This window comes from Thermobia domestica, chromosome 6 (genome assembly GCF_964235325.1).
Source record: "Thermobia domestica chromosome 6, izTheDome1.hap1.1, whole genome shotgun sequence".
Taxonomy (NCBI): domain Eukaryota; kingdom Metazoa; phylum Arthropoda; class Insecta; order Zygentoma; family Lepismatidae; genus Thermobia; species Thermobia domestica.
Window position 1 is genome coordinate 161,001,584 of NC_137459.1, and position 27,284 is coordinate 161,028,867.

At 36.0% G+C, this 27,284-nt stretch overlaps 1 protein-coding gene across 1 annotated transcript in view; it reads left to right on the forward strand.

Annotated features, from left to right (window-relative positions):
• Nucleotides 1–3,285: 3,285 nt before the first annotated feature.
• The window catches only part of LOC145688294 (uncharacterized), a gene marked incomplete in the record, with an annotated part of 187,839 nt that continues 163,840 nt past the window's right edge, over nt 3,286–27,284 (forward strand). Inside the window, 2 exon segments of the mRNA XM_081762297.1 lie at nt 3,286–3,499; nt 21,509–21,688. Of these exon segments, the coding sequence (XP_081618423.1) occupies nt 3,451–3,499; nt 21,509–21,688 (229 nt within the window).

A 27,284-nucleotide genomic window follows, 5' to 3' on the forward strand; every position in this document is an offset into this window, starting at 1 on the left:
CCTAGCAATTCAAAGGAAACGGTTGGAACTAGTCAGCAGAGAGGATGTCGTATACTACAGACAGAATGCCAGAGTGCATAATTTTTAAAGACCCGTCAGAAATTGAGAGAAATTCGCTGGCAAGTTTCAATAAACCCACCGTATAGCCCGGACCTGTAAATGTCAGGCTATCATTTGTTTTGGCCTACGCTGAATTCTCAGAATAGTGTTAATTTAGTTTCAAAAGTTGAATCTGAAATTAAGTATCACTTTTTTTGGAACCAGAAGCAGCAGTAGTACCGTACCAACTGAATAGTTATATTACCGGAAAAAATGCAGAAGATCATCGAATAAAATAGTGCATATTAGATTTCATAATGTTATTTTCAAATCACAATAAATGAATTCCTATTTTGGCTTGAAAAGCCTCAGTGCTTTATAGACAATCTGATAGATGGGCCTACAGACAAGCGGTTTTTGAAATCGATTCAATGTTTCAAGAAAACATACGATTACCACACTAACATTTGACCAAAAATGGAATGGTTGAAATTTACTAGTATAGTACAACGTCGTTTATCCAGCCCTCGTTTACCTGGATATCAGGATAATCCGGATCAGATTTGTAGACTTTTTTTCTAAAATTTAATGTTCACATACATAATAATTTTGAACTAGACTATGATAGCAAAATGTAACTATAGTATGTCAAATTCGCTTTTTGATTAAATGTACAGTTAATGAATGAATTGTATATACAATAAATACAGTACATAAAATGCAGTACATAAAATATTTTTTGTCGAGTTTTAAAAAGCTTGAAACAAAAGAAGTGGATCAATTCTTTGTTAATAAATGATGTGAAAAGTTATCGTAATAAACGGTAAGTATGTTTATTTAAGGTTTTGTTTTGCTTATTACTAGAGGCCACAATTCCATGCACAAACAAACCCCAAAATATGCACAAAAAATATAAAAAATCTGCACTAAAATATGCATTTAAAAATTTAACATATGCACTGAAACATACACTAAGAAATTAAAATTTGAATTTCTTACAAAAATATCTTAATAACCTGTGTTGCAACGTATTATGAACGTCTTCCTTAGGTTTTCTTCTGTAAATCCTCTGTGTTTATCAGTGAAAATTGTTTTGTATATCGAAAAATTCCTTTTTTTCTGCATCAGCAGAAGTCATTGATGCATGTGAAAAACACAAGATGTCTTTCAGTGTTAAGTCCTCTTTCAGTTCCATGCTTTCACCATTAAGTACATTCGCAATGTCACAGATTGTTCTGTACCCGGGATTTTTACTCGGCAAAGTTTATCTGACGCTATTTTCGTAAGACCGTGAGTTTCACTGGACAAAGTCTGCGATAATTCGCCCAACGAGGAGAGTGAATGTTGCAAAGCATTCTTACGGGATTCCAATTGTCTGATAATTTCAGTGATTCTTGAGAAGTGGATGTGCATGCTTAACTTTGTTCTCAATGCCACTTGTAGAGAAACATTTTTTGTGACACATAAATATTTTCTTTACATTTGATACAAGCGCCTCTACTATCGGATATTGGGATCTGATTGTTTCTGCTACTCGATGAAGACCGTGTGCAAGACAAGTCAAGTGAACTAACTTAGGATACAACACTTTATTCTATTATTCTATAATTTTTTTCTTCATCTACGTTTACAAAGTAATTCATTTGACTTTAAATATAACCTCCTTCCGTGTGATATGCTCTGAAATATGCTAATATGCAGCAATAAAATTCGGAAATATGCAATATTCTGCAAAGTTTACGAAATATGTATGCACGTCGAAATTAGTTCAAAATATGCACTTACATGCACTATCATATTTGTCTCAAACGAATCCTTACAGGTTTGTCGGAAAGAAAAATATTTTCCATATGCTTCTGCGTGTTACTACAAACATGCATTTTGCATATAAATCCGGGCTGTATTTATTACCCATATTAGCCAGATTATCCGGATTTTCAATTTTCCGGATTGCCTTTGATCCCAGTTAGTCCGGATAAATGAAGTTGTACTGTACTTCGGGTTTCTATGTTGATTTATATAAAGCAAAAATGTAAGAAATATTTAGAATTGGCGTTTGCAACCGATTCAGCGTCCGTAGAATATGTTTCATTTTCTCCGTTGACTCCCTATTCAAACCGGAAGTGGTAGAAATCAACATTTTCCGATTCCAACGTTGATTATCATAGAGCAAATACGATAATAGATGGCGAGAAACTGATTTCTGCAGTCGATCCAGTGGCTCAAAAACATACATAACTAGCCATAACTTTCTACCAAAGTCGGAAATGATTGAAATTTACTAGTACTTCTGGTTTCAATATTGATTCACGTAGAGCTGAAACAGAGAAACAACGAGAAACGATTTTCTGGAATCGATTCAGCGTCTCAAGAATGGACTATCTTCTCCGTTAATTCTCAAGACAAACCTGAAGTACTAGAAAACAATCGTTTCTGGTTTTAACTTTAATAACCATAGATAGTTTTTAGAGATTGATTCAATGTACCAAGAAATGGTGCCATCTCTTACTGTATTACTCTACTAAAATCGGAAACGGTTACAATCACTGGTTCTTATGGTTTTAATATTGATCACCATAGAACAAAATGGTAAGAGAGAGCGACATTTATTCAATCGACTTAATGCGTTAAGAAATAATAACATTTTCACCCCTTAACACTCCACCAAAATCGGAAGTGGTAAACTTATTTTAATACTTCCGGTTTCAATATTTATTTTCGTAAAAAAAAAAAAAGAAAAAAGAAAAGATTAGAGATAACAAGAAATGATGTTTTGAAATCGATTCAGCGTCCCAAAAGTAGATTCCATCTTCTGTGTTAACTCTCTATTCAAACAAAAAGTGCTAGAAATCATACATTTCAACCTTTTGTAGCCAAAAAACATAAATGACAACAGAGGTAGATTTTTAAAAAAAAAAATCGATTTAGTGTCTTAAGAAAAGGTTCAATCTTCTCCTGTACCCCTCTGCTAATACCGGAAGTGGTGGATATTTACTACTTAAAGGTTTAATCTGTCACTATCTCTCTATTGCAGCCTCCAGCTACAGATCTGTTTGAATACTGAACTCATATAGTTCGGAAGTCTACCGTAGTTATACAACTGTAAAACAAAACTCATTTGTTTTTATTGATAGCAAGAGGTGGAGAGACAGTTACAGCATACTACTTCAGCACGCAACTCCCTACCTGACCATATGTCAAGTAGATTTTTTTTTTTTTAAAAAAAAAAGGAGTTGTTTAAATCGATTATTTAGCGAGTTGCTAAGCAACCAAACCGTCGAATGAAACAATGTGGTGTACTGAAACAACGTGCTTGAATAACTTGTGGTACGAATGTGGTTGATGTAACCAGTTTTCTTGATGTAATTGAAACGGAAACAGTATTTTACACAAAAAAGTTCAAGTATTGGAATGATCACGAAGTGGTTTTGCCTGTTTATATTCATATCATATTATCCAGGTAAGTGGTTTTTACTTTAGCGTAACAGGGAACAAAGATTATTTGAAAGGTCATGCACGTTCTAAATCTCATTTTTTACTTATTTTTTTTTATAAGAGATCATCATAAAAATTACTGATTCTTCAAAAATAGATAAAGAAGTTGTGGTTATACAAGTAAGGCTTAGGATATACAGGGATCGCTTTAAAAGCTATCTATTTTACGAAAAATAGTAAGCTTATTGTTCATAATTTACATGTATGTATTTATCAAACGCTGTCATTTCAATTGTTTGTGTCTTCTTGCAAGTTGATTCTACCAAATATAACTATTTATCCTTATAATTTGATTAACGAACTCAATTGTTGGAGAGTGTTGCACTGTATTAGAACGACATTGGAAAGAAATTGGCTATCCATGAGTTACTAACCAGAACAATATGGGAGGACATCGACCTATTTTAATGAAAGCAGAACTGTATTTAGGGTAATGTTGTTACTGGTGTGAACTTGCAAAGACTAGAAGTCTTTTGTTAAATTTGGTCCAAAAATTTGTTACAATAGTATCCAAAGGAAGAAAGAAGTCGGTCTATGGACACTTTTGCTTTACAACGTCTTCTCCTTGTCTTGAACGATTCTGAGCTATAATATCGAATAACTTGTGGAGATATTCGGAGTGTGCCAAAGACATACGTATTATAGGCATGTCTAAAATGCTGAATTTAAGGGCAAATAATGACGATTAGTCACCCGCAAATAACTATTAGGCACGTTAGTTACCTTCGTGGAAGGAACGCTCCAAATCAAAGGCAAATAATAAACATCAGAATTATATCGTTATAAAAAAGAATAAATCTTTACAGAATCATTACGCTTTCAAACTATGCTATGCATAAGTGTCGGAAGTCTTATAGAAAGGGTTTTCTGCCCGTCCGTCTGTTGACATTTATATCAGAGCAAAAACGGTAAGATTTTTTTTTTTTTTTTTTTTTGCAATCAACTCATCTCCTCTGTTAACTGTCCATTCAAACCAGAAGTGCTTCAAATTAGTACTTTCCGGTTTCACCGTTTATCGCAATAGAACGAAAACGGTAAAAGATAGCGAGTTTTTTTAAAAAAAAAAACAATTCAGCGTCACGAGACAACGTACCATGACTATCCCGAATACTCTACCCAAAGTGGAACTGGTTCAAATTTGTTTATTTATTTATGACTTTTAAGTGGCGAAGATTACAATTTAATATCACTTTTGGTTTCAATACTGATTTCCAAAGAGCAAAAAATATAAAAAATATCGGGATGTGGTTCCTTGCAACTGACTGCGCGTTCCAAGAATAGGTTCTATATTCTCCATTAGTCCTCTATTCTAATCGAAAGCGGTTTAAATCAGCCACTTCTGGTTTCAACATTTATCAGCAGAGATCAAAAATGGTAATAAATAGCGGCGATAAGTGGTTTCCTGTAGTTGATTCAATATTTCAAGAAAGCATACCATCACAAGCCTCAACACCGAAACCAAAAGTGGTTCAAATTTACTACTACTTCCGGTTTCAGTACTGATTTTCATACAGTAAAAACGGTAAGAAATATAGAGATACAGTTTTTTTTTTCAATTGATTCACCGTCCCAAGAATAAGTCGCATCTGCTCTGTTAAGCTTCTATTCAAACCGAAAGTGGTTCAATTAACAATTTCCAGTTACAACATTTATCGTCACAGAACAATAATGGCACAAGAATGCAATTAATTCTCATTCCCAAAAATAGGTTCCGCCATCTCCATTAACCCTATATTGAATTCGAAAGTGGTTCAATTTAACGATTTTTGCTTCCAACCTTTATCAACATAAAGCAAAAACAGTAAGTCGTAGCGAGTACTGGCTTCTTGATTTGGATTCAGCATTCAAAGAACAGGTTTTATCTTTGATCTTATTAATATATTGCAACCAGTAGCTGCAGATGTACTACTTCAAGTTTGAGTGTTGAATTCCCACAGTTTGAAAATCTACCGTAGTTTTACATTGTGAAACAAAATTAACTTCTTCAGTTAAATTTACGGTACAGTTATCGACCTGTAGATTATGATGGAGGAAATATTACCTTGTTGTGTTAGAAATGAAGTCTTTCCTATTAGACTCAATTTTAAAAAATTACCTTCAAATTTTAAACCAATTCCTAATACTACTAGCATTGAATATGCTGTATGTAATATGAATTCGCAAGCGTCTTGATTTATTGAAAAAACATCTGTGAATCTAAATCACTATTTTATAGCGCCACATAACATCTAAATTTTCACATCCTTTTCTTCCATATTTAAATTGGCTATAAATACAGGCGAGTTTTGCTTTACAGTGTGAAAATAAGGTGGATTTCGTACTATGGCAATCAACACTCAAACTTGAGGTAGTACATGTATAACTACTGGATCCACTAAATTAATAAGATCAAAGGTAGAATGTGTTCCTCGGACTTTGAATCCATATCAAAATGCAATTGCTTGCTATGTCTTAAGAATTTTTGTTGTATAGCAATAAAGGATGAAACGGGAAATCGTTAATTTGAATCAAATATAAATTGTATATAGATGGTTAAGAGAGAAGATAGAATCCTGTCTTGGGAAGTTGAATCAATTACACAAACTGCATTTCGATATCTCTTGCCGTTTTTGCTATACAGAAATCAGTGTTGAAACAGGAATTAGTAGTAAATTTCAACCACTTCCGATTTCGGTAAAGTGTTGTGCGTTGTGTTGGTATGTACACTCAAGTCCAAAATTACGTCTATAAATATGTTGTTGTAGGTGTACAGGGTTTTCATAAAGTATGGACAGATTTAATTCGCTTATAATTTACATAAAAATGTTCATATTGAAATCAAATAAAGTGCAAACGGTAGCGGAAGGATTAAATTTTTACCTGTAATCTGCACCAGCTCAGTTCATTCACCGCCACACCTCCAACTGGGCGCCATTTACGTCCACACATTCGCGTGGGCGGCGCTGGAATCCACTCACAGCGTTCCGCCGTGTTTGATCCGAAATGCCAGCCACAGACGCCCTGATTTTGTCCTTTAAGTTCTCCAAACCACTTGGCTTCTTTGCATAAACTTCCGTTTTCACATGACCCAAAAGCCAGAAGTCGCAGGGGGTAAGGTCGGGTGATCTTGGCGGCCAAGCGGTCGGGCCACCGTGGCCAATCCATCGGTTAGGGAATTTCTCGTCAAGGAACTGTCTCACCTTGATTGCATAGTGAGGGGGTGCCCCGTCCTGTTGGAACACGATGTCGTTCTGGATTCCACGTGCCTCCAGTTCCGGAATGAGGTATTTCTGCAACATATCCAGGTACGAATCTCCATTCACGGTCTCCTCTTCTAAAAAGAACGTTCCAATCAGATGATCATAGGACACAGCGCACCAAACGTTCACTTTAGGGCTATCTCTCTCATGTATCTCAAATTCCTTTGGGTTTTGCGTGCCCCAAATGCGACAGTTGTGTCGGTTAACCTTCCCGGAGACATGGAAGGTTGCCTCATCTAAGAACATGATGGCTGAAAGGAGAACGTCGTCATGTTCCAACTGCTTGAGCATGGAACACTCAACGTGTTCTGAGTTGCCGCTTATCTAACAGTGCTGCCAACTAAAAATTTAATCCTTCCGCTACCGTTTGCACTTTATTTGATTTCATTATGAGCATTTTTATGAAAATTATAAGCAAATTAAATCCGTCCAGACTTTATGAAAACCCTGTATAATTTGATAACGAATTCGCCCGGTATTTCTTATAATGTTAGTATGTGTATAATCGGCAAAGACATGTATGTGGCAATTTTCATGTCAAAAGAGCGGTAAATGAGAACAATAAAACGAAAATAAAACTTCCTTGTCCATTTAGCAACATTTTGTTTTACTCATTCTAATTTTCGTATTTATAATTCTTTTCCTATGAAATTGACTACAAATATACATTTCCCGATTATACACATAGTATCAGTATTAAAAGTACCCTGCAAAATCATTATCAAATTATATCCTTACAAGAAGACAGTTATAGATATGCGACAATCATTTTAGACATGAGTGTACTCTTGAGATCCTTAAACGATTGCAGAAAACCGCTTGGGTTTTATGCAGAGTCGTTCTGAAGCCTGATCAGTGCCATACTAAAGAGTTCGACTGACGTATGTTTCCTGCAGTAGTCAGGTCTTTAGTTTGACGCTAATCATACGTCAAAACGATTCTGCATAAGGCAGCTTGTTGCTATCTATTACCATTTTTGTTCTATGGCGATTGAAACCGGAAATGGTTACTTTCAATCCCTTCCGAATTCAATAAAGGATCAAGGGAGGAGATGGAATCTACTTTTGGGAAACTGAACCGATTGCTAAAAACCAAATCTTGATATCTCTTCCGTTCTTGTTCTATGAAAGTCTGTATTTAAACTGATGGGGAAATGTATGACGAAAAGCCAGTACGACACGTTAATTTAATTTACGTTTCTAGGATAGCAAGAAAACGTTAGAATGGAGCTGAAACAATATTCTTCGAATTCAGTGTGTTAAAATAAGTACTTACTCGTACAAATTTTTGCAACTGAACTGCGATTGGATTGGCAGAAAACGCATTTAACGCATTCCAACCCCATGTAAGATTTCTGGAAAAATCGTAGATATTAAGACGAACAAGGATAATTTCATGGGGTGGCTCGAAGAAAAAAAATCTCCAGAGTTACAAAACTCCCACATACTTCCGATTATGCTCAGCGTGAGTTTCGAGTATTTTTAAAGTGTTATTTTCACCCCTTGGCACAAAATCAAGGTGAAATTTGGCAGAATTACAGCCTATATATATATATATATATATATATATATATATATATATATATATATATATATATATATATATATATATATATAGGGTGTTAATCAACTATACGGACAAACTGTACGAGGTGATTTCTCATATCAAAATAAGAGAAAAAATTCATATGAACTTATGGCGAAAAGTGCATAATTTCAGAGCTAGGACTGTCTAAATTCGCGAAAGAGCTAAATTTCAACAGGCCCTATTTCGAATCCAGAAACTGTGCATGTTGTCTCTTATCAGCGTAAAGGAAGCCACGCATAGACACTCCAAAATTGCATATTTCATGAATTTTCAATAAGTGTACAGGGTATTCCCTACAGGATTTAATTCTCAAATATGCTCTCAATACAATTTTCAGATATACGCTGAATTCAAGGATGGTCCAAAGTAGACAGGAGGTAAGCCTTGAAAAAAATGGAAATCCAATGCTTCGGAGGGGAGTCGAAAGTGTTAAGAACCGACAGTTCCATGTTTTTTGTGTTCGGAATAACGTGTGATGCGATGTATTTCGTCATGGTGTATTTCAGGTTTTCTCCACTTATAAACGTGAAAGAAAACATCGCAGCATGCGTTTTCCCAAGTACGAGAGACCGTGCTGCTGAGGATTCTTAACACTTCCGACATTGCGTCAAATGATTTCGTGTTTAGTGCTATCAAAGTTTATCATTTGCCTACTTTTGACCAATCATAAGGTCAGAGCATATCTCAAAATTCAGTTGATGGCATGTATCTGAAATTCACCCTGCAGGGAATACGCTGTACACCCATTGAACTTAATGAAATATGCATTTTTGTATTGCGTATGTGTGACATCCTTTACGCTGATAAGGACCACCATCCACAGTCTCTCGAATTCGAAATAGGGCCTCTTCAAATTTTGCTTTTTTTTTTTTTTTTTTTTTGCGAGTTTGGACAGCTCTGAAACTATGCACTTTTCCCCACAGGTCCATATGAATTTTTCTCTTATTTTGATGTAAGGAATCATCTCTTACAGTTTGTCGGTATAGTTCATTAACATCCTATATATATATATATATATATATATATATATATATATATATATATATATATATATATATATATATAGGGTGACCGCGTGACTATGTTACAAAATTTAAGAGATGATTCCTGACACGGAAACAAGAAAAAAAGTTCAAATAAACTTTTGTCCAACGTACATAATTTCGGAGCTACAAGGTGCCGAAAGCGTGGGAAACTGACATTCAAAGCTCTATAGCTCGACTATGGTGAATGATAAAGCTAATGCGGCATGGTCACGTCAAAGACACCGAAGCTGCTGTATTCAAAAATGCTTAGGTCGAGATCGTGCAATTCGTGCACAAGGGATTCCCCAAAGGAGCGTAGGGATTCCCGGATAATCTGTCAAGAAAGATGGGTCGAAAAGGATACGGATGAATAGCTGTCCCAACTGCTAGCAATAATGCGCCTGTACTAAGTCGATATCTCGCACAAGCACAAAATGGCGAACAGTTTTATACGTGCCATGTGTGGTTGCATAACGCGCACTAAATAAGAATGGGAAACATGAAAGGAAAATGTGAATAATTTAGTACAAATGTTAAATACATGATATTACGCTGTCCTATCATTGAACATACGCATTTAATAAAAGGCAATAGTCATGAAACGTTCTAAAATGTTGTAAAAGGATCACACTATTAGTCTTTCTTCCATGTATTGTTGTCATTGAAAACAAATAAACAAAACTGACCGAAACAACCATAATGCAAAAGAGGTTGTTTCCTAAAAACAAAAGTCACAAGAATGGAAATAATGTCTTCAATCAACATTTTACAGCAGGATTGAATGCAGCCAAGAACATCATCAATTACCTGTAAACGAGACAAATCTCCCAATTATCCTACAATAGGTGATGGACATGGCGTCCCTCTACTTCAACACAGACGTAACAGCGTCGCAGTAAGATCTGACGCATCCGCTGTAACAACCCAGGATCTGTTCTTATAGTATCACAGACAGCGAGTATTCGTGCTAAGTTCTTCTGCGTTGTCTATAGACGTTTCATAGACAAGTGTTTTGACATGACCCCACAAGAAAAAATTAAGTGGATGCAAATCTGGGGAACGTGCATGCCAATTACAAGGACCGCCTCTTCCAATCCATCTGTCACGAAACGTTTGATTCAAATACTCTCGAGCACTAGCTGAAAAGTGGGCTGGGGCGCCATCATGTTGAAACCACATCCGTTGACGAACACCGAGAGGGACATCCTCTAATAACTCTGGAAGTATGTCTCGCAGGAATCTCGTATATACTGGTGCAGTTAATCGTGATGGTAGTAAATATGGACCTATTATCTGATCACTGATAATACCCGCCCACATATTTATGGCGAATCGGTCTTGGTGGCCCCTTTCCACAATTGCATAAGGATTTTCGTCTGCCCATACATGACTATTGTGACTATTAAATATCCCGTCTTTCGTAAAACAAGCTTCGTCGGTGAAAAGCAGGTAGGAAGCAAACTGTGGATCAATTACAGAGCGTTGGAGAAACCACTCTCAAAACCGAACGCGAGGTTGAAAGTCAGTTGGACGTAAGGCCTGAACCCTCTGCGGGTGATAGGGGTGTAACTGTTGCTCGTGTACTACTTTCCAAACAGTATCTTGTGCTACTCCCCTTTCACGTGCTACTTTCCGGGTACTTACTGTTGGGTCTTGGGTGAAACGGTCAAGCACTTGTTCTTCAAAGTTCGGAGTACTTGTGGTTCTTCGTCTTCCTTGGTCGTAGTATTGAGGTTGTAAATTCCCCGTGTCTCGTAAGCGTTCAAAAAGTCTGGCAAACATAGTATGGGCTGGATGTCTTCTTTCTGGATACTTCAGTCGATATAACCTATTAGCTTGTCGACTGTTGCCATTTGCTTGACCGTATACAAATATCATGTGCGCAAGTTCTGCTATCGAATACTCCATTTGATCTCACATTCGAACAAGCAAAGCACAAACTGCACTAAGGAACTCGTACGCTACGAACAAAACCACATGAAGAATGACCTTCCACCTTCCACAACACCTTCTAGTAGGGTTGCCTTATACTTTCCTTACCTTCGATTGTTTTCTACGACAGAAGGAAGAACAAATGCTTGTGATCGAACCTGCAAACTGTGGTGTACTTCAGGTGATAGCACCGTCTGTGAAAACAAAATATCTTCTAAACGATAACAATACGACATGTTAAGCATTCTAGACAAAATCTCGGAATTAGTCCTGCAAAACATCGGAAGCAGCGACTAAAACAAACGTCCTGATAAATTGTTTTTCCTTGTTCTTTTTCAATGTTCGGGTAACGCACATTACGGCTAATGATAAGAAACGGATATTTTACTGTTGTTCTCTGGCAGTGGTCAAATTAACATGGGATGGCGGAAAAATCCCCCTCTCGTAAAAAGTATCCTCGGCTCGTATCATCAAATGAAATAAAGTTTCTGCCTGGAAGAAAGCACCCATATCCCCCGGTTTTTCCCCTTAGTTTTACTTGCTTTCAATGACAAAACTACATGAAAGAAAACAATGATAGTGTGATGTTTGTACAACATTTTAGTACGTTTCATGATTATTCCCTTTATTAAACGCGTCTATACGTACAATGAACAGGACAGTGTACTATCATGTATTTACCATTTGTACTAAATTATTCACATTTTCCTTTCATATTTTCCCCACTCTTATTTAGTGCGCGTTATGCAACCACACATGGCACGTATAAAACTGTTCGCCATTTTGTGCTTGTGCGAGATATCGACTTAGTACAGGCGCATTATTGCTAGCAGTTGGGACAGCTATTCATCTGTATCCTTTTCGACCCATCTTTCTTGACAGATTATCCGGGAATCCCTACGCTCCTTTGGGGAATCCCTTGTGCACGAATTGCACGATCTCGACCTAAGCATTTTTGAATACAGCAGCTTCGGTGTCTTTGACGTGACCATGTCGCATTAGCTCTATCATTCACCATAGTCGAGCTATAGAGCTTTGAATGTCAGTTTCCCACGCTTTCGGCACCTTGTAGCTCCGAAATTATGTACGTTGGACAAAAGTTTATTTGAACTTTTTTTCTTGTTTCCGTGTCAGGAATCATCCCTTAAATTTTGTAACATAGTCACGCGGTCACCCTGTATATATATATATATATAAAGAAAAATGGGAGATGAAAAGTCCCTATTATTTAGTTATTTATTACATAATATATCGTTTTAGGTAATTGAAATTGGAATAGACACTTTAACTTTGGTATTATTGTAGACTTTTGATAGCGTAATGTAACTAAATCACCAAAAGTTAAAATTTCCAACTTTTGTGGAGTTTTATGGGGAACTGAAAACTCTTCTATATGAGACACCTTCTACACTCCCTCACGAACTTCCGGAAGGACTACAATAATGAAGTTTAATATGTTTGTAGCTTCTCAAAACTTACAGAAAAATTGCCAAAAAAGTGAATGTTTTTAGTTTGATGGGGGGTCTAAAAGAAGAAAAAATCCCTGTTGGTAAACTGGAAGTTATTTTCCAATTAAAAAAAGAAACTTAAAAGTTTAGACTCTTGAAATTGGAATAGATACTCAAAACTTGGGATGCTCATAAGTGTTTAGAGCCAGCAAACAAGAAAATGTCAAAAATAATAATAAAACAAAGTTTTTAGTATGCTCTCCATTTGGTTTTGTTTCTAGTTCAACCCCGTGTATTTTAAATGAGACTACTTCCACATCCCAAAATGTTTAGATGCTTCCAGAAACTACAGGATCTCGAAGTTTTGTGAGGTTTTCAGGTTTGCTGTGTAACAAAGAGAAAAAAGTCCAAATGTTAGTTTTTTGGTATGTACGGTGTGTAAATATACAGGGTGTTTCAAAACAACATCGATAACTTTTGGGAGGTGTTTCATGATACCAAGATAAGACAAGGAGTATAAACCAACCTGGGTGCACAAATGCTCCCTTTCGGAATTATAGCCTGCCGGAAATATGAAAAATGACATTTAAAGGTCCATAGCTCCAGAACTATGGGACCTACCGTAGTCGGGCCAAGACCACTTAGGAAATAGTATGCGCCCTATCCAAATATCCCAGTTTCAGAATCCTTCCGCAACAATTTTTAGAGGGAGTTGGTGAGTGCTTCAAATTATATGCCCATAGCCAAAATCTCTATAAAAATTGTTGCGTGAGTACCCTGGGACTCTGAAACATGTATTTTTGAATAGCACACATGTTAGTTCCTAAGTGAATTCTTGACCCGACTACGGTAGATCTCATAGTTTTGGAGCTATGTGCCTTTAAAGTTCATTTTCTCATGTTTTCGGCAGCCTATAACTCCGAAAGGAAGCATTTCTGCACGCAGGTTGATCTATAATTTTTGTTTTATCTTAGTGTCAGGAATCACCTCCCAAGCTTTGTCGGAGTTGTTTTGAAACACCCTGTATATACCCCTACAGAATGGACCACCTGTCTTGATACGTCCTTGTAACTTTGAAACTAATGGAAAAAAGCATGACATTGTGTACCATGCACATATCGGCATGAATGCATTGTCTCACATTTTATATGATACCATCAGGCTAACAGTGTTATCAACGCAACATGGATTTATATTTTAAAAACATACACTAACTACTACTCTATATTTTCAAATAGATATTTTAAACGAATACTTACAATTTTACACTTATTCCAAACTAAGGACGCGTCCGAATGAAAGTATCACACACATCCAAATTTTGGTAGCTTCTTTAGCAGCAATAATGTAAGTGGGTCGAACGGGGCAAAGCATATCCAAAGTAATTTAGCATCTTATGCTATGATCATGGTATGACGAATTTCGAAGGAATAGGATCAAAAACACAAGTAGTTGAAAGTTTGTCTTTTAAAAAGTTTTTATTTCGAAAAAATGTTTAAAATAAGCACCACATCCAATTCCATAGATGGTTTTCAATTCATGTGAAGAAAATTGAGTGTCTCACGAAACTGTCAAGCTAGAAACATGTTTCTGTATATAAACCCCTCACTAAAAATAAACGAACGGCGCCCGCAGCGCCGGACCGCTGGTGGTGGTGTGTTAGGTCGGTCTCCATACTACGTCAGGCGCAGTGGAACAGCAGTGTCCAGTGGCTGCAGCAGACGGAGGTAGTGTAAAATGGGAGACCTCTCAGATTTTCAAAGAGGGCAAATTGTTGGTGCGCGGTTATGTGGAGTGTTTGTGACGGCAGTGGCTACTGTGTTAGGTGTGTCGCGTGGGACAGTGTCGAAGGTGATGACGGCCTACACAACACGCGGGAAACCACATCGGGGAAGCGGAACAGTGGGCGGAAGAAAATCATGAGTGAAAGATCGCGTCGGGTATTAAAGCGCATTGTCACGCAAAACCGTCGTGCCACTTGGAGCAAGTGACGGAGGAACTCAATCAGCACCTCCCCCACCCTGTTTCGACAATCACAGTCCGCCGCGAATTACAGAACATGAACTTACGGGGTCGTGTTGCACGGGCCAAACCGCTCATCAGGGACCATAACGCTTTCGCACGCCGCAAAAGGTGCCACGACCATGCAACTTGGACCGCTGAGGACTGGAAACGTGTGATATGGTCGGATGAGTCATCCTTCACCCTATTCCCAACCACGAGCCGTGTTTATGTGTGGAGAACGCCCGAAGAACCTTATGATCTGCAGTGTCTCCGCCCAACTGTGAAACATGACGGCGGCTCGGTGATGCTGTGGGCCGCCATATCATGGTTTTCATTGGGTCCTGTGGTCACACTTAGCGGACGAATCACTGCCAACGATTATGTCGCAATTTTAGGAGACCACTTGCATCCTATGGTCCGGATGTTGTTCCCGGACAATGACGCCATCTTCCAGGATGATAATGCACCCATTCACACAGCTGGCGTTGTTGCAGCGTGGCTTGAGGAACATCGGGATGAAGTTCAACACCTCCCCTGGCCCGCCCAATTTGCAGATCTCAACATAATTGAACATCTGTGGTCTGTCTTGGAAACACGACTCCGGCGACGATTTCCACTTTCATCCTCTCTCACAGAACTGGTAAGTTGCGTAAGTTGCAATTTCGTTCAGGTGTTTCCATTTTTCTGATCACCATCTGTATATATATATTATATCCGTGAATATATATATACACGGATTTAATTCGCTTATAATTTACATAAAAATGCTCATATTGAAATCAAATAAAGTGCAAACGGTAGCGGAAGGATTAAATTTTTACCTGTAATCTGCACTAGCTCAGTTCATTCACCGCCACACCTCCAACTGGGCGCCATTTACGTCCACACATTCGCGTAGGCGGATGATGCTTTCCCTTACCCTGCTCACTGTTGCAGGCGATGTTGGCGGCCTCCCACTTCGAGGACGGTCCAGGACGCTTCCTGTCTCCAAGAACTTAGCATGCCACTTTCGCATTGCACTCTCAGTCGGTGCCGGCTTTTTGAACTCTTTGGTGAACTTTCGACACACCAGAATTGGTGATTTTAGCTCTGCGTACCACAGAACACATTGCGCTTTCTCTTTCACCGACGCCATTTTTGATACGGTAAAAAAAATAGTCTTCTCAGATGAGTTTTTCATTTATTTATTTCTTTAAAAGACACACACACCAATACAGCTTACAACTTACTTTTAACAGTCAACATTGAAAGAACAATTAAAACAACAATGGATGGAATTTGGTAAGAAACTGACCCTTGCCCTCCCTTTCCTTCTCTCAACGTGTTCAGAGTTGCCGCTTATCTAACAGTGTTGCCAAGTACAAATTTGATCCTTCCGCTACCGTTTGCACTTTATTTGATTTCATTATGAGCATTTTTTATGAAAATTATAAGCAAATTAAATCCGTCCAGACTTTATGAAAACCCTGCATATATATATATATATATATATATTTGTGTGTGTGTGTGTGCATGTATGTATGTGTATACTCCAGCATAAATCTTTTACTCAGGGAGCAATTTAATTTTCTTAACTTTGTACACATATTAATACACAATATGGTAACAAATATTGTGGGGTATGATACCCCTAACACCCCTAGGAGTGCGAAAGGGTGACATGTAGAAATAAACAAAATGACCAACATAAGTGTCGAATCCATAGTTTTTAGCATCTATGAGATGAACAATGATATTCCTAGTGCCTGACTGTGAGGGTAAGACACTCCTATGGAGTCTGAGAGAGTGACATGTAAAAAATCTAGAAGACAACCGATATTAATGTCGAATCTATAGTTTCCGGGGTCTCTGAGTGTAATACTGCCTGAGGAGTAGGAGTAGAAACTGGGTGACGTGAAAAAATAATCGAAACCGCCCAATAATAAGTGTCCATTTCTATTGTTTTTGGGATCACTGAGATGAATACTGACACCTCCAATGCCGTCTAAGTTCGAGTTAGCTGTTGTAAATTGAGAAGAGGTAAAGGATGTAAGTGGGAAGAAGTGACATTAGGTAATTTAATACTAAGATTTCTGGTTTAAGTGCTTTCCAAACATCTAGTCTGCCTGTGCAAAGAATGGACATTTTGAAGAGTTGGTAATAATATTGAAAAACCATTTAATTCACTTACAGTTTCTCCGTTAAAATGTGTAGAGAATATTCATATAAAATTTCAACTTCCTAAAACAAGGAAAGGTTTAAATCTTCTTTCCATGGTTTTAAATGTTGAGCTCTAGAAAATCCCCTTACCCAGGTTAAGAGTCTGAGGAGAACATCAGTGCAAATATACCTACGCCAAATTATTTCGAATGATTCGTGTAGGGGAGACCGGGCAAAATTGTAACACGGGTTATTTGTAACATTGGCCATTACTTGTAGAAATGAGTTTCGAAATATCGCTTGAACTTGTCATTGAAGTCACTCATGCATGGTGTATGTGGGATGAAAAAAGAGCGTCGTTAGTAAAGTACGGAAGACTGGAGAGAAGAAACGTGATTTTGACAGGCGCAAGTAAACTTTTAACTGACTTGTTTTTATTTTCTCTTGATGGATATGCGTTTACTGTAAACAAATACCCTGTGCGTGGATAATGTTCTTTCCTTGGCAACGTGGATATTGTGTTTGATGCTTAGACTCAATGTAATTATGAGAAATCATGGTATTTATCACTGACCGTTGAACGGGTACAAATGTAACATGGCGATCGGGGACGATTGTAACACGTTACAATCGTCCTAGACAAAGTTGAACTGAAACATTATTAAAATAAACTAGATATGACTGAAAATAATAAAATTGATGTAATTAATAAAACAATGTATGTATTAAGTAGGCTTGTCTGGGATCACAAGTATATAGAGGGGCTCGACCCCCAAAAAATCTTTGGCGGCCTTAGCGTATTATATATCATTATGGTTACTATAGAGAAAGAAAGATTTCATCCCATATTTCATTATGGAGCCTTCTAACTACTTTATACTCGCTCACAAACGTCTGTGGCTGGCTGGGGATCACTGCTTTTCGATGTTGTATCACAATAGGCTAATGTGTCAATATCTCTGTTCCTTGAGATGTCTTTAAATAGCCTATAAATTTTTAAATACCCTTTGTCAAATAGGCTCCCTTTCTAATCATCAGAAATAATCAACAATGTAACTTTTCACTTGTTTTACTTAATCTCTCTCGCACGATACCGCATTCTCTGTTCGCGTCGTTGTGTGAGGGATGTGTATAGAGGTTACAAATGCAGTGTGGATGTCTATTAGTAGAATATCATTGGGACTTGAAACAGTGGCATAACAATAGGGTATGCAGGGTAGGCATTGCCTAGGGGCGCAGTGGGCTTGGCCACTTTATAGTGTATGGGGCGCCACTACGGATTTTGCCTAGTGAAGCCAAACGTCATTCTTACGTCACTGACTTTTTAATGTTAGGTCATATTTTAATCTTGGCTTGCTTGTCCATGTTTAAGTTAGGTCAAAGAAAAGTTATTTGGGGTTAATATGACATAGTACCGCTAACAAGTAACACATCATTCATGCATTTTATTGATGCGTGGAAATTGTATTTTTTTAAAAATAAGTCTAATTTTAAATTTGAGGAAGTAGTCTATACTCTTAGTTTATGGTCCCCATCCCTTGTTAAACCTATCAGTATTATTATTAGTAGTATCAGTATTATTTAACCATAGATATATTGTTTTGACATGCCATATATGTTGAACTTTTCATTAAAAACATCATGTTACAATTGTCCCAAAGCTCTGTTACAATTGACCCAGGCACGGGGTCGTTTGTAACAAGACAGACGCTGTCATAAAATGCTTTGTAACTTTCTATATTAGAAATTGTCTTGTATGAAAAAAAATGAATGGAACAACAAAGCTTGACTTAAGATATTGTATAATTTTCAGACTTATTAGATCATAAACATATGAGAAAAAATAAAATGTAAAATTTGTTACAATTGATCCCGGACTCCCCTACCTATTTGATGTTCTTGCAATAACATTATAAGATGTTAAAAAATATTTTTTATTTACCAATCGAGGAGTGAAGAGTTAAAAGAGAAGAAACATATTCATGTGGGAAATTTTATTATCATTACACATTTCTTTTCAACTGCTGGTCTCGTATATGGCCACGATATCAAGGTGTTACCATACTCATTTCCTGTACAGTCGCTCGATTTTGCTGCAATTTTCCTTTCCTCTTAGAAAACCTTGTTAATCATTGTAATGTTTTGTGGTTGAGCGGTCTCGTTCATTTGGTACTCGTAGGGCACGGGGTAATGAAGTAGTTCAAATATTTTCCGGCAAAGACATTTTGAAACACTGCAGTTTCATTTATCTTTTTAAAATAAAAATGTAACAATAGACTTAACTGTTGCTGATACCTATTAAAGTATACATTAGATTCCGCTACAATTTCTCAAAGGATCTAATTTACACAGGAGTTGTTGAACTAGAGTTACTAAACTGCAATCTATAATATAGAAATATCTCAACAATTCATAGATATTTTTATAAAAAGGCCTTGTGTCCATCTTAAACATAAATTAAACATAAGTTTCTTACAAGGCTGTCTATATTCTTTATTATAAATTAACGAGAAATGTTACAGTTTCGGAAGTATATCACTTCCTTCTTCAGACTACTATTCCAACTGAAATCATAGATAACGTAACATAATTTGTTATCTCTACCAATCAAGAATCATTTTTTTCATTTTTCATTAAAATTCAAAATATATGTCCATTGTTGTGATAATTTCAAACTCTTAACAGAAATAATACATTGTTAATTAATCTTTATATTTCTTTTAACATATATTAACTAAATTAAATACTAATTAACTATCTAAATATTGAAATTTTCTACCTAATATTGAATACTAAATTTTCTATTTGAATATTGATTACTAATTAACTACGTGAATATTGAAAAACATATAAATAAAATTTAACCCTATATTGTCCTTATATTCTACTTTTCTTCTTTCTTCTTTCTTCCCTTTTCAAAATGTCCTCCCATTCTTCATTAATACTCAAACCACTATTCAAGTTCATAGCTTTAACGTACACTTCTTTTATCCTCTTCGCTTCTTTCCACTTCCTGACCAGTTGTCTCCCTTCAGTTGGAATAGTAGTCTGAAGAAGGAAGTGATATACTTCCGAAACTGTAACATTTCTCGTTAATTTATAATAAAGAATATAGACAGCCTTGTAAGAAACTTATGTTTAATTTATGCTCAACAATTCATATTACGCTAAATGGAGTTTTCGTCAATCCTATATTCCAGCGTTTCCCAACCGGTGTGCCGCGGCACACTGGTGTGCCGCGAATGGGCCGCTGGTGTGCCGCGAGGAAATGAAAACAAAATTATTAATAGGCCTATTATTAATTATATAGCAACCAAATTACAAGACAGGAAAAATGTGTATTTGTATTTCACATTACTATGAACCTCTGTAATGGAAAAAATACTGTAATTGTAATATATTATTTTATATACATACATTACTACTACCCAGATTGTATTTCAAAAACAGAATTTTATTAATATTTAAAAATTGTGATGTGTATTAACCATGTTAATAAATTGTAAGTTTCACACTGTGTTACTTGTCTGTACATTTTTAATGTTCAAAAAAGTATTTATTATCATTGTTATAACCATTATTGCTTCTTTATTGTTACAGGTTATTTGGTAAGTTGAAATTTAAAATCTCATTCTACCCTTTCGACAAAGCAAATACTCATACAAATTACCTCCATCTGTTTTAAAAGTACAAGAGATTTGTTTGTTTATTTGTTATTTAGTGATCTTCCTTAGTGAAAGGTTGGATACAGTCTTCAAAAAGAAAGTATATTTTTAAAAGCCTGAGTCCTATATTTCATTGGAATTGTTTTCTATTTTTGAATTAGAATGAAAAATAAGTATAATGATTTACGATGGGTGAAAACTAGTGATCGAGCTTTTTTCTCTGTGAGAAGGAGATCAGTAATCACAGAAAAAAAATACGACGGTATTTTCTATTTACTACTACGACTACTACTAATAATAATATCTATGAGTGTGCCGCGAAAATTCAGGTTACACCCGTAGTGTGCCGCAGGTTGAAAAAGGTTGGGAAACGCTGCTATATTCTGACAACAAAAATTCAATTACCAATAGCCTTTTCTTTTTCTCACTAGGGCTGACAAAAAAAAAACACTGTTGAATTCCTGTATAGACACCCGAATATTAGCATAAGACAAACTTGCGTATGCTATATGCTAGTTATATATATACAAGGTCGCCGATCCTGGGAAGGGGGGGGGGGCTAGGAGGGACCGAGTCCCCAATGTTCATGTGGGCTCCCATATATTTTTATGAATATGTATTTTATTGTTATATGTATTGTTATATGCATTTTTTATTAATATACAATATTTGGCATAATTTGAATTTAATATATTAAAATCCTCATATATGTCTTCGTAAATCCTTGTCTGGAACCAAACACACATCTGAATTCCTGCCCCCCCCCAAAAAAAAAATTACAGAGAAATCGGCGCCCTTCTGTATACATAAATAGAAGTGATAGATAATATGGACATATTCCAGCGCTATAATAAAGCAAATCTGATTATATTCATATCAAAATTTGCATCTAGAATAAAGATCTAATATTAAAATAATTATTTGTATATTTACAGGACAATACGCTGTACGTGTACACCATGTAGGATTAGTAGATGCAAAGTACATCAAACTTGGTAGTTCTGGGACGTTATCATGTAATTTTACTTTAGAAGAAAATGAGAAATTGTTAGATGTCACGTGGAGAAAAGACAATGAAATAGTCTACATTTGGCAACACCAACAAGGTTCTCAAGGTATTTATTTTTATTGTTATTCGAAGATTTCATCTTGAAGAGTTTAATCTCTAGAGTAGTTCAAGAAAGATGTGCTCTCTTCCTGAATATTTCCTTATATTTTGAGAAACTTAGAAAATTATTTAAAGTTATTAGAATATGACCATATTAAATTCTGTTAGTGAATTTCCCAAACGACGTACAAATTTCGAGAGCATTTACAAGAATTGATAATTCACTGAATTAAAGAGAACATTGTGCTCTACGTTTATATTTTGGTTACAATAAAGAAATCATCTTCCTTTCTCATTAATAATAATAATAATAATAATAATAATAATAATAATAATAATAATAATAATAATAATAATAATAATAATAAGTGAACTATTTACTTCTAGCGTTTTACTGCACTTTTGTTTTTTAAAGTAATATTGTTCAGGATATTTCAAATTATCTGCACAGTAAACCATCTCTTGGCTCAAAAAGTACAGGTAACACATTTTCGAACGAAATCAAAGAAAAAGTTCTGTTAGTGCTCTTTCGGAAAAGGAAATACCTAATTCATCCCACAAGAAAAGGGAAAAACGTGTTTCATGTTTTTATACTTTAAAATAAACTATTTAAAAGTGAACAATGAAAAACGTATGTAATATATTCATTGATACCTGACCTGCAAAAAAAAAAATCGCAGTATGTTTCTCCAGGTCATCACCAGAAACTAAATATCACCCACGGGAAAGTGTTGCCACAGTCAGAAATAGTGATGGGCAGTGGGAATATTCCAGGTGGGAAGGAAAATAAAAATTGGAAATATTCCCGGATTTTTTCCTTGGCATATAAATTCCTGGGATGAAATTTATTTTTATTTCTTTATTTTATTTTCTAAATTATAAGAACTATATGACTAATTACTTTATTTTCACTTATTATCATTTACTACCAGGTTTTAAATAATTTGGTGGTTAAAATATTGAAATTTGTTGACTGTACTTTTTATGATAGTTAATAATATGATTTTTAAATTTCCATTTCCATTTGTGCTATAAAGTAGCAAAACATTAATTTATAAATGAAAAGGAACAACTCAGTAAAATAATCAGAAATTCTGTGCAGGTAGAGTTGAAGTACTATCAATACACCCCGAATCACCGTTCGTAATAGACGTGTCTGTCTGCTGTCTGACTCAGAGCTTCTGAATAGGTACTCAGGTTTCTCTTACATGTGAATTAACGCATGAAATTTCGAGATATGGGTAGGAAGAAAGGTCGTGTGTGGCAATTTTATGTCCAAAATTCTAAAGATAAGTCAGTATCTTGCAAATATTGTGGACAAATATGTATGCACAAATGTTGATAAAATGGTGAGACATGTGTTTTCTGGCAGTTGCCCAACTTAATTTGTTTATATCATTTAAAAATTTAATATATTTATAACATCAGTAGTAGGGTCAACTTTAGAAAATCCACTTACATATAAATATAAACTGTTTAGCGGTGTAAAATTATGTGGACTTCCAATACCAAATGGTTTTCAACATATTTACTCCCATAAAATATATTGTAAGTAAATATACATTTGTCCGTACTCTCTAAACATAAAATAACATAATACCGTTCAGAATATACAATTTAAGGAATCCTCTGGAGACAACAGTAATAAATATACTATGATTAAAAAAAGGAATTTGATTTTTAAATCAATATAGTAATAGAATGCAAGTTTCTTTTGTTTACACATAAATTTCCGGAATATTCCCATTTTTGGGAATCTTCCCGGGAATTTTCCCTGGGAGTATTCCCAAAAAATATATTCCCGGGAATTTACCCATCACTAGTCAAAAACATGAAATAATATGAAGGAGCAAGTATGAACTACATGTGTACCGTACGTTGGATTCAGTGTTTTAGGTATACCGTACGTATATACTGTATGACGGATGTTCAAAAAAAATTGAAACAAGCGCCATTGACGGCCAAAAAGCGAAGCACGCTCTTGTTCGAACATAGATGTGAACACCTGGTGATGTGAATTGGAAGCAGGGCGCATTTGATAAGCATCAGTGGTTTATCTGAGTGAGTACGGCCATCCAAAGTGAACGTTCTTGTTTTTCAGCTAGAAGCTTCATCATGGACAATTTCCGCGAACAACAATATGTCATTAAATTTTGCGTGTTATTGATGACAACAGCTACAGAAATGTTTAGAGAGAAAAAAAATCATTTGCCGATTCAATTATGAGTAAACGATCGTATTCTTGGTGGCAAGAGGTACACAAGTCTGCAACAAAAGTGAAGGGAGCTCATGTGGTTCGGATTCCACGTTAATCAGTAGGTCCACGTCTCATATAGCCTCGCTGCTGAAAAGGGACGTTAAACTCAAAATCAACTCAACTCAACTCAAAAGTGAAGGGGACCACTTTCTTCCATTATCGTGGATAGTGTATCCCGGCAGACCACACTGTTAATGCAGACTATTCTATGTCTGTTGTGAAGCAATAATGAAACATCGGACTACAGTGACGGGAGCTAACTGCTGAATCATTTGGTCTAAATGGAGGCCAAAAGAAGTGAAAAAGATTCCAAGGGCATAAAGGGGCCCAAAGGAAGCCATAGGACCCCAAGAAGCCAAAGGGAGTTAAAGTGGTCCAAAGGAAGCCAAAGGGGGCTACATGGTCCAACAGGAACTCAAAAAGGAGTTAAGATATGCCAAAGAGAGTCACGTGGTTTAACTGGAGACTAAAGGGGGTCACATAAGGGAGACCGGGGTATTCACTAACACTTAATCTTTGATTATAAATAACTCTTTTGTTTCTAGAAATAAAATTAAGATTTTTTGTGTATTGAAAGCATGGAGTTTCTGCTGTTTACTAAAGTGCAGAGGAAAGTCAAAAGTAACATTTTTCGACAAAACACTGAAATGTTTTAAAAATGTACCTATGTTCTGGATTGCTCCAGGGGTCGGGGTAATCCCCAACATACTGTACTTTAAACTTTCCTTTACTAAAGAAGCGAAATGCATTAAAATACATTAAGATTATACCGTAATTTAGTATTTAAATCTTTAATAAGAACTATAATTACAAACATAAGTTAATAAGAAACATGACCAGACCTCATCATCTTTGAGAATATTAAAAATGAATGCTACTATGTAATAGGTTAAACAAAATACACTCTTTTCGAACAATTTAAGACACAACGGTGCATTAAGTAAAATATTTATTAAAATTATTTGGAATTGTAGAAATCACAGACATAAGCATTCATGTTTTGCTCCCAAAGACAGTATTCTCTATTAGTCCAATGTTCAAGTGTGGTTAATAGGCTGTACAAAATTAGCTAACTGCTAATAGACGCTACTAGGCTAAATAAATTTATAAAACACTCTGTGAATCACACACAGAAAAAAAAACCGACCTATGATGGATCAGATATCTAAAATAGGGTTACTGATTATAGGATAATGAAGTAGGCTACTAATGGCCAAAAATAATAAATATAGCAAACTATTCTAATTAATAAAGCTAATAACGCTTATTACCAAGACATGATCTATTTTTCAAACCAATTTCATTAACATATTACTTACTTTTCAACGAAAAATAAAACTATTTAAAAACTTTTGATAATTTATTTCACACCATGGAGCAATCCCGAACACTCCGGTGTACTGGCAAACATTCTCTCTGGCATTTTCTCATAAGACACCATTTTATTGTTAAAGTTGAAACTAATTGTTGACTATATACATTGTAGTAAGATTACAAAGAACTAATGCTCAAACATAGGTGAACATATAGCCTTATCTGTAACAATATAGGTACGATAAGAACCAATTTACCCTGTCCAAATTGTTGAATCAACGTTATAAGTGAATCGAAAAAACAACAAAACGTCTTCTTCCTGGTAATCCACTCAATTGTCTGTCACCAAATTTATGTTATACTTTTCCAGGTCTCTTCGGTAGCATGCAGCAAAATCGTCTGTTTTCTAAAAAGCTTCCTTGGGCGTAAACTTGGATGTTCTGCACTACCCTAGTGTTCGCGAATACCCCGGTTTCCCCTATTCTAATTAGAGTCAAAGGAAACCAAAGAGGTCAAAGTTGGTTACGTGGTGGGACCACGAACCGTGGAACAGGGACGGGGCGGATTAGTGAGCTGGGCACGAATCATATGCTGATATTAGTCAATCGGGAGGGGTATGGATCACGTAAGAGAAATCAACCGCTCTGGTGGGTAGGGTCACGCGACTAAAAATTGTCGAGGCTTGTACTATTTATTTTCCCGTTGGAATTTTTAACGGAAAGATGGCCCAAAATGCCCGTTATCCATCTACTGGAGCCCATACTTTGGTAGCCAAAGCCTGCACAACATAATATTTCTCATGCCTATATAACAAATCAAGGTCTAATACCACGCCAACTTTGATCTCAATCGGACGAGCTTGTTGATGGGTGTTTGCTTTCAAAAATATAACGTAAAATTTGGCTACAGACAACTCAGGAACCACAAGTCTGCTCAATGTAATATTTACAGTGGCGAGGCTTGAGGGGAGACAGGATAGACAGCGTCTACCCTTTAGAATTTTATATCTATTAAGCCATTAGTCCTAAATTACTAACTTAAAATTTTGTAATTTAAAGATTCTGAACTTAATATTTCCTATAATTTATTCTGAGCTCTTTCTTTTTAAAAAATGTTTCCATATGAGAGACAGAAAACAAAGTGTCTCGCGAAACCTTGAACATCAGTGTTGCCACAGTCCTAGCACTGGAGTGGGCTGAAAAATAGTACCAAATTGAAAAAAAAGGCAGAATTCATTATTTTATACCAGTTTAATATATGGCTCTATAACACGAAATTAATAGGAGTAAAGTTATAGAACGCTCCTCCTTTTCTTACATAAACTTTGTTACAACGCGTCGATATAGATCTATAAAGCGCATTTCTATTTAGCATCAATATGACGTCACTAGTAAACAACATAGCACGGTACGTCAGCGTATTTTTTCGTTCTATTATAGTTTTGGTGTAGAATCTTTGCAACGACACATAAATTATAGACTTGCTTGAGCACACACTGGTCTTCGCCAGAATATTCAACACTTGATTCAACATGTGTGTGCTTCTTCTTCTTTTCAAGATTTTAGGCTAAAATTTCCACTACGCTGCTTCTTTCTCGTCTCCTTTATGCGCTGCGCGAATTCACCCATCTAGCGTCATTTGTTTCTCGATAGTTCGAATTACGAATTTTTACACACAAATTTCGTAGCGTTATGCGGTCCCCAACGTCACACAATGAATGTTCAACAGCAGTTTTGAAAAGTCCAACACACAGTATGAGTAACGTGAGATGTAGGAAACTTCTTACTGACACTTTTGAAAATGTGACAAGTATTTGTTAAATCGTGCTGAATTGGGTAGAATTGTACCAACTTTTTCACAAAAGGTTCTGAAAATGCCAGTGTGGTACCAACGGGCCGACGAATGACAAAAAGAGCTGAAATTGGTGCAATTGTACCAAGTGTGACAACACTGTTGAACATTATTCCTCTGCTGCACCTATTTAATTGCATCAACCTATAGAAGCGTAGGAGAAACAGCCACGTTAGAAGTT